At 42.7% G+C, this 12,881-nt stretch overlaps 1 protein-coding gene across 1 annotated transcript in view; it reads left to right on the top strand.

The window, feature by feature from the left end:
* Positions 1-12,881, top strand: part of LOC119660144 (cadherin-23-like) — a 189,542-nt gene that overhangs the window by 51,928 nt on the left and 124,733 nt on the right. Inside the window, exons 8-11 of the mRNA XM_038068544.1 lie at positions 6,395-6,476; positions 6,539-6,633; positions 6,693-6,872; positions 12,626-12,799. Of these exons, the coding sequence (XP_037924472.1) occupies positions 6,395-6,476; positions 6,539-6,633; positions 6,693-6,872; positions 12,626-12,799 (531 nt within the window). The remainder of the gene's footprint in view (positions 1-6,394; positions 6,477-6,538; positions 6,634-6,692; positions 6,873-12,625; positions 12,800-12,881) is intronic.

Below are 12,881 nucleotides of genomic sequence, written 5' to 3' on the forward strand. Positions count from 1 at the left end.
AAATGATAATTGTAAACGTTGCTACTATACTGGATGCATAAACAATAATGATGGCCGTGCTGTTTACTGGGAAGTGACATCGGTATAGTCTGGCAAATGAGTGTTGATCCAGTAAAAGCGCGGAAAATTTTGAAAATCTAGCACTGGTTACACTTAGTATATATCAGGAATAAACTATAGTAACAAAAACAAATATTTATTTTTATAAATAAAAAAATTTGAGCTCAGGGAAATTCGAAATAGAGTGAAAAAGACGATAATTAACCAAAAATGATTAAACTACTAAAAAATAGAGGTTGGTGATAGGAGGGTAAAAATTTAGGGTTGTATGTATTTTTTAATGCCACATTATAGAAAAATAAAAACAAAAAATGTTGTCCAAAAATGAAAAAAAAGTGTTAAGGGTGGACAACCCTTATCACTTAGGGGTATAAAAAATAGATAGGAGCCGATTCTCAGACCTACTGAATATGCAGATAAAATTTCAAAAGAATCGGTCAAGTCGTTTCGGAGGAGTATGGTAACTAACATTGTGACATGAGAATTTTATATATAAGATTTGAATCATAGAAATCCCATTAGTAAAATGTGTGCAAAATAGAAATATGAGCTTTCTCGCTCTCAATATAATTCACATTTGTATCACATAAGGAAAAAAGTAACACTTGGCAACCAATTTCGGCCACATCCCAACAAACGAAGAGACGAAGCAACACCCGATGGGGGGCTGGATAAAACGTCAGTAGTTTGTCGAATTTTTAAACCCTACTGCTGGCTTTCACCATGCAGTTATGTGAGACGTCTACTCACTAAAACAACCTCCTTCTCATTCTACTCTCCCCACGAAACTCCTATAAAGTATTGCATCGCGGGACTGGACCAGCTTTTAACTGCAGCTCATTATGGTCCTCGCCTTCCTTGTTTTGTCGTAGTTCTTCCTGCCTAAGCTGCTGTTGCAGTTCTTTTACAACCTCGTTCCAAGCTACCGTTGACTCTAGAATGAACTCTACAATATTTTCAGGTGTTAAGTGCTTGTCTGCGACCGCTTTCATTCTTGCTCGGTGCACTGTAAACCTAGGACAATCAAATATGACATGGCCCGCATTCTCAGCCACGTTACCACATCTTGGGCAGCGGAGTGACTAGTCGTGACCAAATTCGGTGGCTTAATTTGCAATGGCTTCATTCAAACCATCTCCGAATATCCGGAATGATGCGGTATGTCCAATGACCAGTTTGTGGCTCATTCTATTTCTTTTGCCACTCTTCGATAGACTCCCACCGTGCCAGCTACCGTGGAAACTTCCCAACTGCATACGTTTTGTCGTAGAGTCACCGGCCTTTATTCGCCAAGATGTCTATGAGGAGCATTTTTGCTAGGACATATGCTGCTTCTCCTAATGTTGTCCGGTACGCACTGCATGCCTGGAGTGCACTTAGCTGATATGCTATTCCCAATTTTCTGCAGATTACTTTGTTATCCAGAACAGTTGCCCAAACTAGAGCTGCGTAGAGTAACTACCCTAGAAAGAAGAAGACGTCGACTTTGCCTTGGCCCATCAATGTTCGGTAATATCCTCGAGATCGTTGCAGCGATGGAAGACGTAGTTGCATCGCACTTAATATGTTTTTTGAAGTTGAGCCTTCTGTCAATCATTACTCCCAAGTATTTAAGCGATGGTTGGGAGTCAATTTTTTTTGATCGCCAACTTTGGTTTTCATGGTTGTGTTCTTTCTTCTCTTGCTGATGAGAACTACTTCTGTTTTATGTTCAGCAAGTAAAAGGCCAGAATTTTTCAACCAGGAGTTGATCTCCCATATCGCTTCAGTTGCGTTGTTATTCCGATATCATCAGAGAAGCCAATGGTTGTCGCATAGCGTCAACACTCCATCATTCATAACTAGCCACAGTAAGAAACCTAGGACAGAACCCTGTTGCACCCCACAAATTGTTGGGAATATTTTTAGCCCATCGTTCGAGTCGCAGTAAAGTCTTGTCCCAAGGAGTAACGCAACAACAATGCGTGCAATGTATTTCGGAGCCTGAAGCTTGTCAAGGGCCTCGATGATTTTTTTTCCATTTTGCAGCATTGAACGCATTTTTTACGTCGAGGGTTATTACTGCGCAGCGTTTGCCCTCTTGTATTGCAACTTCACTATGCTATTAACATAGTAAGCTGGTCCCAAGCCCAGGTAAAGGAGGAGGGTTTGAGGCAACGTACTCTGTACTATCCTCAGTAAAACAAAAATAAAATGCTGAGATCAGGGAAGGAGGTAAAAAGAGTAAAGTTGTAGTTATTCCACTATGCTAAATCCTACCTGATCTCTCTTGGCGACAGGTCCCGCGTCAGACCGACCAAGCAAATGCATACAATGTGGTTGCAAACAAGATTATCGGATTGAGTCAGAAGCCTTGGAAAAATGCTAGGACGTCCACCTCAATCGACGCACCAAGACGGGCCCCGGTCCTGTCGAGAAATGGGCAAGGGTTCTTGGGCATGGACGCCGTCCAGACGTAAGCAAGTCAGTCCGAAAAAAACGAAAAAGCGCATTTCAACCCGATGGTCTGGTGCCAAAAGCTGCGACATTGAACGCGAACGCGGTAAAAACTCAATACGGTGTTGGCATATCAATACGGTGTTGGCATAGTCATCTCAAAGGGTTTCCGTGATGCCACTAAAAAGTCGATTTGATGATCGGCTGATGACGCTCACCATTATATCAGCTGATCGCACTAGTTACTTCTTCACCGCGTGCGCACCACAGACAGGTCGACCTCATGCCACATCACGTGTCTGCTGACAACTGTATCATCTTTGCCGGCAACCTTAATGGTCATGTGGGTAAAAAGGCAGACGATAACAGGTGCCATCGGGGAAAGGGATTCGGAGCGCGCAATGCGGGTGACGAGCGTATAATCAATTTTGCGGACACCCATGACCTTGTACTTATGAATACATGGTTCATCAAACGATTGTCTCATCTTCTTACATTTTATAGTGGGAACAGTAAAATGCAAATTGACTATATTCTCATAAAACGCCGACATTTTATGACTGTCACTCATTGCAAAGTCGTTCCCTATGAGACCATAGCACCTCAACATCCTGCGGATTAAGCCACCGATAAAACGGCGTGAGGACCGCAATGGACCGCCGCGATTACCGACCGTTACGAATTTGGAAGAATCGGGGAACCAAATGAAAGACACGATCCACAAAGCGGCATCTGCAACCCTCGGGTCACCAAGCCAGGTAAGCGGTACATCAACCGAAACACTTGGCTTTGGAATGATGATGTTGAAATGAAGGTCCGTAAAAATAAACGCCTCTACCATAAATTCCTCAACGATAAAACCCTGGCCAATTGGCAAATTTATAAGAATGCCAACCGGGAAGCAAAGAAAGCGGTCGCTGTCACCCGAGCGAACCATTTCAAAAATCTTTACGATAAACTGGACACTTGAGATGGCGAGAGAGATCTGTATCGACTTGCCAAAAGCCGTAACGAACGCACACAGGATATCGAACACTTCTGTTGTGTTAATGACAAGAACGGTACTTTGCTTACCAACCGTCGAGCCGCAACGGATAGATGGCGAGAATACTTCGAGCAGATTTCAACTGAAGAATTTGCTCATCCTCCACTTCCACAATCATTCCCGACATTTGGACCAGTTCCACCTGTCAGCGAAACTGAATTCGAGAACTGCAAACGTCTCAAATCCAAAATTTACCGCAATGTCGTCCGTCCTGTCGTTCTCTATGATTCTAAGTGTTGGCCGACTATAAAAGACAATGAACGGCGTCTTGCGGTAATAGAGACGAAGATGTTACGTTGGACTAGTGGCGTGAAACGTTTTGATCACATCCGAAATGAGGATATTTGCGATCGTTATGGGGTAGCACCGATCGTGGAAAAATTGCGAGAGAGGCGTCTGGAGGATAGTATGGTCACGCATTTCATGCTAACGAGAATTCACTTGCCAAGAGTGGTCTAAACATCTTAGTCCATGGTAAACGACCAAAAGGCAGTCCGAAACAACGGTGGCTTGGTACGCTGAATGGGGATTTAAAAGCCTCACGATTGTATCCAGATCAGGCATTAGATAGAGCCAAATGGCGAAACCGATCACGATGTACCGACCCCACTTGTGAATGGGACAAAGGCTGAAGAAAAAGAAGAAGATTTAGTTTTGGCCAATAGAGATGATGGAAGCACCGGTCGCCGGGCGGGGGGGGGGGGGGGGGGGTTCCACAGTCGTAGACCCGACTTTTATCAGCCCTGCATTGGTACCTAGCATTTCCTGGCACGTTAACAAAAACTACACCGCCAACCGGCAATCATCTTTGAACTGTGGAGACAACTACGGGCCAGGGAAACAGGATATTAAAAGCCGAGAATGGCGTCAGGCTGGTCTGCAAAAGCATTGGACGAGCTTCATGTCGCACGGTGCATACCCAAGGTATGTGATGCATCCATGTCTAGGGGGTGCTCACTCCCCAGTAGTAGAAAACCCAAAGACTGGTGGAATAGGGAATTGGCCAGCCTTCGATCAGCCTGCCGCCGAGCTAGACTAACAGCTCAGAGGGCGGTAGAAAGGAGTGATTGTCGCGCTCTTGAAGTTATTCAACGTAAATTCACTCGGACTCTCTTTTACAAAAAGAACATCCCACAAGTTAACTATCCATCACGACCCCGCACCTTGAATTTCCCCTCCCTGCAACAACGTCGTATCTTCCTTGATATGTGTACTCTTATCAAACTCTGCGATTGCCTGATGGACTGCTCTGCCAACTCGGATGTTACTTTCCACACCGCCTCTCATAACATACATAGTATGGACTTTTTTGAAGTACCCTTCGCGGTGTTCGAGATTTACTTTCACTCCTTGATCCCGAGGCTATGCCGTTCCTACAACACCATGCAGTTTGGGTCCTTTGACTCAGTCTCCTTCTTTAGTTTTGAGCATAAGATAAGCCAATTACTTGCTCCTCCCTCTGAGGACAATATGCAATAAGGAATACATTTTCTATATATTGCCCTGATTAAATAAATAAATAAATTATCTCAATCCTCCTTAATCCTCTTGAGAAGCTCCAATCTGAAGCGGTTAACTAGGTTCCTTAATTCATCGGTATGATTAGTTGGGTAATGTTCTGCGCGACTAACAATTACAAATGATTTTCTGCCTGGAACCGAGGATAGCCCTCACTCTATACCGTGCAGAAAGTAAAAAGAGTTTGAACTGTACGGATGGAGGACCTAGATCAAGATCTGTCTAAATAAAATGCATGATGGACATAGGCAATTTTTTTTACCGATTTAGCGTTAATAGGGCTTTCACAGAAATGTTCTGATCAATACATCACATGAATATCATAGTTTTATTCTTCTTTTTTGGAGAACTAAGTGGAACGGCCAAACTAACAGCCACACATTGAGATTCCAAGGATAATCTTCCGCGTAAGATTGACATTCCTGTCAAGAAGTTGGTATTAGTTAACCCCAGAACATATGGTTTTCAAAAAAATTGTTCCTAGATATAACATTAAACGTTGGCGCGACAATCCGATTAGATCAAGACCTTCAAATAAGCTGGAGCACTTCCTTCAAGGCCCTATCGATACATTACAGAACTAAAGTACCCTGCACGAGGCAATGTGGTCACCATTGTGCTCGTCAGTGATCATTATTTTGATTCAGGTACTCATTCACAGCTGGGTCGACTGGTATCCAGCATCCAATTACAAGAAAAATCCGTCTGCCACCAGTAAGATTTGAACCCCGACCTTCTGTTCACTACTGTTTGTCTGGGCAACTTTTCCATGATGGTAGATGAATTAACTTTTGAAGTATCTGTCAGGATCTGTGTTCCTCGACCAATTCCGAAATGAACCCTACTGAGCATGTAATGACCAAATCATGCAAGACTGCATAAGACAGCCGTGCATCGGCCCTGATAAACGACATACTGATAACCGTCCAAATGAATGTTAAAGCGAAACCCCAAGGGAACAGGACGGGTAAACCTTTGAAAGAAAGGCCGAGGAAGAAATCAGGCACTGGCAGAGAAACTTAACTACTGAATTATCGAATGTTCGCTCGCCGTTGAGTCAAAGGATTCCCAAGAAGGCGGTATAAAATTTTCTCTTTTAACCTAATTTCTGTTCCGAGTCCCCAGGAAACTTAAGGTCCTGGGGGAATCCGCCCTTTTCCCAACCTCTCATCATTGTCATGCCAGAAGAGCTTATCTAATTTTGATCGTTCTCTGCAAGCAGCTTTTTAGTTCGGCCCAGGTTGTTACAGATCAAATTCTGTTGCTAATCTAAACTCAGATAAAATTTCCATTGCATCTTTTAAAATAATTTTTGAACTTCCTTTACTCAAATAGACATTCCAAGTGAGAGCAGTTGATGGAGACACAGGTATTGACAAGAAAATCAATTATAAACTGATCTTCGACGAAGGCGACTGTAAGTTCTAATATAAATCTTTAAAAGCGAACTAAATACTAACTTAAAATTGTCAATCAAAGATTCCGAGTTTATCAGTATTGACAAAGAGAGTGGAACTCTACAAATATCTCCAATAGATCGTGATACCCTCAACCAGGAAGTGTTTACATTCTCGGTATGTATTCTGATTAACAAAGAACTCATATTCTTGGTTATTAGTCCATTTCTTTTTAGATTTATGCTTACAAATTTGACAACGAAACATGGGGGATTCAAAGTACGGCCGTCGTAATTGTCGAAGATATAAATGATCATCTTCCGGAAATCGAAATCAGTCCCAATTTCGTTGCGTTTAGAGAAGAAACTTATTTAACAGTGCCCTTAACCAGATTTTCAGTTAATGATTTAGATTTGGTAAGCAACTGATTAATATAATATACATAAAGTCATATTTATCATCTTTTTATAGATGAAGGTAGTAATCTTAAAAAGACACTACTGCCACAGGTTGCAGTAGTATGCAGGATTCTCACCCACTGAAACCAACCTCACTTCTCTGCCCATATCCCCGTGCCCACCGTGAACTATTACCCGACGGGACTTATTGATCGATTTTAAAATGACCTCGTGACTGCCAACCCGAATTGTGACGAAACCACCCACCTGCCAGGTGCAGTTTGACTTTTCGTAATTATGCTTTGATAGCATAAATAGTTTCATTACCACGAAGTTCCACATTCTGGGGGTACTTCACAACTACCACTAACGTCAGGTCCTTTGCAAAACTAACTAACTCTTATGATACCAGAAACCTAAGACCTCTGTCATACATTGTAGTCCACAACAGGGGCCCCAATAGGCAGCGTTGAGGTGCACTTGCATCATTCATTTGGTATCAAAGAAATCTCTCTCAGATTTGACTCTCCATTATCCGAGCTAAGTATCGAGGCACATCCGGTTTAGCCAAAGTGCCTTTGATCCTACTCCCTTGAGAGAATTTACAGCATTGTTGTAATCTAGCGTCATCACCACGCGGCACTTACTAACGGCTGACGCCTTCCGTGTCAGATCCACGACCATATTGACCGTGGGTGGGGCTCGCCAAAATCCGCCACTCTGGCAGACCACCGGCTAGCTCCTCCTCCTGGGAGCAGTCTATTGTATATCATCCATTCTAACATCTTCCCCATAATGTCTAAAGAAACATAAAGTGATATGAAGAGGGTACAGCATATCATTTTTGAAACTTCGGTAACAAAACCAACCTCTGCCTCTGCCGTTGAACGGGAAACACTACTTCACTATGCACGATTCAAATGCGCTTGAGAATCATGTGGGCCTCATTTTAGCAGCCAACTTGAGTACTTTGTTCAAAATCCCATCCAATCCGAGAGTCTTATTATCCCCGATTCTGCTACAATCCTCTTGTAGTTTCTCCTGGATCACTTCGGGGATCGATAGAACGTCCTTTTGAATCGTTGGCTGAAGTCCGCCTTCTTCATTTTATGGCAAGAGAATTGTAATTATTTAGAAAAGGAGTCGCGGGTACGTCGTTTGGGGTAAATTTTCCGATTCCTGTTCATTAAAACCTTTTCGTCGTGTTCCAGGGTTCATATTTGCCTCAAGGCGCAGCTACTCGTAGCAACTTCACCAAATAGTCTTCCTAAAGTCACTTTGAAAATCGCGGTATTTGTTCGCCCACTACCGAAGTTCTAGCTTCCATCTTATCCTTTGGTAAAGTCTTCTTGCTCGCAAAAGCAATGATTTAAAGAACGAGATTTTCTGGTTCCACTAGTAGTTTGGTTTCCTACGCCGGTAGAAACACCATCGCGGTATTGTAAAGTCACATGCCTTAGTTACCCACTGACATAGCTAACAAACTTTTTCCACTACCCCTTCGGATAGCGATCACGTCCTATCGTAATTCCTAGTGGACCAGGCAGCCATCTTTTTTTTTTGTGTCACTGTTAATGTAGTGTTCACCCACTCGCCAGATTACCCCTCTCGCCAAAGAAATTCCAAAAAAAGTCAGATCGGCAGCCAAGCCTGACCTTCTGCCTTAGAAGGTGAGCAAGCATCCAATGTTGGCTAGTAAAATGTCCATCCCTGTAAAAGTTTCAAGCAGCATTTGAACTCTGGTATTCGTCACCCGGCTCCCCCATTACAAAGCATCAACGGCGCAACAACGGGTATCCGGTCTAGGGGTGCCTTAGTAAGGAACTCCAGACACCCCCGCGCCGAGATCCATCAATTCGATATCCCTAAAAGCTGTCTGGCGTCCTGAACTACGCCATCGCTTCATCTCAGACAGGGTTTACCTTGTCTTCTTTTTCTACCATAGATATGAAACTTTCCGGACTGGATCATCTTCATCGGATTAAGTGACCCGCCCATCGCAACCAGTCCGATTCATTGCCTTCCGCATGCCCATTTCGCTATGTAATTTTGAAAACGTTTGCAGATTATGCCACGCTCGCATCCTTCGGAAGCTAATAATAACATGCTGTACATCTCTATATACCTTCGGTACCCTCTTAAACACAGTCTCCTCTATTTCACTAAGGTTGTATTATTCCCTTAGCGTGGCGACGTCAAAGTGTTGTCACTCCTGATGTTGATGTTGACCCGCTTAGGCTCGTCGATAGAAGAGGTGTTTCGTCGTATAACGTATTGTCCAAGCAGTCTAAAGAGAAATGCTGGAGGCGTTTCGTCGGCGAGCGTAGTGGTGAACCGTGGGGAAGGGTCTACCGGATATGTATAGATGGAAACGACATTACGACATAGCTGGCATCAAGGTGGGCAGAGAACCTATACTGGCATGGCGTGATAGTTTTTATGCCTTGCCGGTCGAACTGAAACGGGGGACGAAATTTTTTCCCTGAGATGTTATGAGATTTAGGAGAGCATGGCGAGGTTTAGATCACGGAAGTTACCTGGCTGTCTGTTTGAGTGTTGCTTACGAAATAATTATTTTCTTGCAGTCTGGAAGACTGCCTGAACTCACTGGTTGTGCTCCTAAAGTCACCCGAGGAGAATAATCCTCGATCGTACAGGGCCATATCTTTTCTTTCGACCTCTTTCAAAGTCCTGGAGAGGATTATGCTCCAACGACTGAGGGTGAAAACATCCCATCTGATGTCTAGCATGCAATATGGCTTCCATACTGACAGGTCCACTGACGACGCCTTAATGTGTGGCAAGAACTTTTTTTGTCGTAGCAAATATGTCCTTGGAATTTTTGTAGATTTCGCGTTTGATTACGTCCATGTTTTTGAAACTACGTTCCTACGAGGGTGTGTGGGTGAATGTAAAACGCGGCTGCCCAACGAGATCTATCGCAGGTCAATTTATATGAAACCTAATAATGGATGAACTGCTGGGTGACTTTTTGTCTTTCGTGGCTGGATGCGTTGCATACGTGAATGATCTCGTCATTCTTGTTGAGAGAAATAGCCGACTTGAGCTCGAGCAACGGGTTACTGAGTACAATGGATAAAACCATCGCGATGATGATGAAAGGCGATCTACGTCGTCCACCATCATTTAAATCGAATGGATATGATTGAAATATCGCCAGAAAGTGACATACCTGGGAGTCACAATCGAGGAGCACATGTCCTTGTGCCCACACCTGCTTGAGCTCAAGACGCGTTTAACGAAATTGGTGAGCACATTGAGCCGTGTAATGAGATGTGAATGTGGTCTAAGCAGATCCAAGGCTGTCGTACGGAAGTTCGCGGTTCAAATCCGCTGGCGGCAGTGGGATTTGTATCGTGATTTGACGTCGGATACCAGTCGACTCAGCTGTGAATGAGTACCTGAGTCAAATTAGGGTAATAATCTCGGGTGAGCGTAATGCTGACCACATTGCCTCCTACAGTGTTCTGTAATGTGCTCTAACACACTGATTCAATATGGATTGTTATGCCAACGATTATTATTATTATTATATGCGAGTCCTCTCTGTTGTATGAGTTCGCGATGACGGCACAGGGCAGGAAACTGTTCTACGCTTGTCAGTGACTGGTGTTGTCAGCGTGTCTTGCTGTGTTTCGCATGGTTTCGACCGAGGTCATGCTGGTCTTGTTGGATGGTCCTCCTCTTGATCTAGAGGTAGGCCAACGTGCGAATGCCTACAGGATCAAAAAGGCCGTACCTTTAATAATAATAATAATCGCTGGCGCAATAATCAAGCTGAATCAAGGCCTTGAAGTGTGTTAGAGCACTTTATTCAACAACAGTCCAGCTGAATCAAGGCCTTGAAGTGTGTTAAAGCACTTTATTCAACAACAATCCAGCTGAATCAAGGCCTTGAAGTGTGTTAGAGCACTTTATTCAAGACCATAACGGTACGCTACAGGATTCTAGTGCCCTATAGGAGGCAATCTGATCAGCATTGCGCTCGCTTGAAATTATTACCCTGATTTGACTCAGGTATTCATTCACAGTTGAGTCGACTGGTATCCGACCTCAAATCACGATACAAATCCCACTGCAACCAGTGAGATTTGAACCGCAACCTTCCGTAGGACAGTCTTGTGCTCTAGCCAATCAGCTATCCCGACACAGGGCCGTACTTTTGCTGCGAACGGATTTAATCAGAGTAGGTCAGGCGGAGAGGTTAGGACCACTTGCGGTAAAAAAGTTGTTAGACGAGAGTATAACATCTAAGTTGCAGCTTAGATGAAACGAATGTGAAAAGGTCGGGTCACGTATATGAGTACATCAAAAGTGTGTCTGCTGGAGGAAGTTCCTTCGTAAACTTCGGGCTAGAGATGGACTTTGTCCTAACGAGTCTTGGTAGCTTCAAAGAATTTCTATTCTCGCGGAACCTTACTGGAGGTAACATTTGCATTGCGGGCTACGCCATGCGTGGAATCCACTCTCCCAAGATGGCCAAATAGTAGGTCGCCCAAAGTGCTCTGGATGCAGGACATAGAGAGATGGAGTATCGGCATCTCGGGAAGTCGTGGGGGAAGCTGAAGGGCATTTCAGGTATCCGCGTAGGTGTGGTTGACGTAACCCCGACAACACTTAGCCAGACCGAAAATCAAATTTAGTGGCTGAAAGAGGAAAGATGGCCGCACAAAAAGCAAATTGAAAAACTTTGCCTTCTTTTCACAAATTTATTGCCATCACATCCTAGTTCCTTAAATTTTGTTTCTCTAATTAAAATTCAATTAATTAAAAAATAAAGCGAAAAAGCAAAAATAAGCCCGACGAATGGGTTGAGAGTTTTTCAGTAATTTTTAACATATAAATTTCTTTGAAACTTAACTAACTTAGGAATATAGATCACATAACACAGAATGAAGGCTGTAGACAGGATATCCAAACCCGAGGTCGGAATTATCCTAAAAAATCGGGCCCAAAGTGAAAATTATATGGCCCTGGGGTAAAATTCATGCAGGCTCCGACATTATCTCTCTCATTGAAATTTCTATTCCAGGGCCTTAAAAAAACTCCAGGACCGGAGGGAAATGCCCCTTTCCAACCCCTTTTCGTGAGGCCTGCATAGAATAGTTAATTTTCCTTAGTTTTTTTCCCTAAACTGAAAGGGCTGCAATCATTTTTGAAAAACAGAAGACCAAGGGATATTTGTTAAACAGTTTCCAAAATATCATTGTCATCAATTGGACACAGAGTTTTTTGGAAAACCCTTCAAAGTTATTTAAAAAATTGCCAGCATTTTCAATATTGTGGGTTACGACTGCTGGAATACTATGAATTCGGCAAAATTAATTTAAAAAAATATTCTGTATACCGTGTCCCTGCATATAAATGCAGATAAACCATAAAAAAAGAAGAAGAAGAAAGAAATTAATAACAGAAAAGGAATATCTGGAATGTCCTCACATTTAAAAATGATTTATTTCTTTTGATTTTTGTATTTATAGCAATTAATGATTGACAGTGCAATCTCTGTTAAATAAAAAAAAAATACATTGCGGGTGGAATATGTGGTATTTACTTCGCTTTTTTAAAAATGCTTCTCTACTACCGAATTTCATTACCAAACGAAAATTACATTTTCACCACCACGTGCTTATATAACCTGCTTTCATCGATATTTCATAGATTATTTATTTATTTTGATTACTGAAAATTTATATTTCAGAAATTATCCACATATTTCAATTTGAAATTAATCAATAATTACCTTTCAGGGGGTTCATGCCACATATAATGTTACCCTCTCGCAAAATGGTGACATTTTATATTCGGAAGCATTTGACGTCATACCAAATAATGGATATAAGGAAGCGAATTTTAAACTGAGTGTCGTCAACGCACCACTTTTGGATTATGAAAATGAAATCTGGAGGGAATTGGTGTTGGTGGTGAGTATAGCATTAATTATATAACTTCTCCCCGAGGCGTCCGTATGCATACAATATTTATTTGGACTCTGCACTATGTTCA

Source organism: Hermetia illucens, chromosome 6, assembly GCF_905115235.1.
Source record: "Hermetia illucens chromosome 6, iHerIll2.2.curated.20191125, whole genome shotgun sequence".
Taxonomy (NCBI): Eukaryota; Metazoa; Arthropoda; class Insecta; order Diptera; family Stratiomyidae; genus Hermetia; species Hermetia illucens.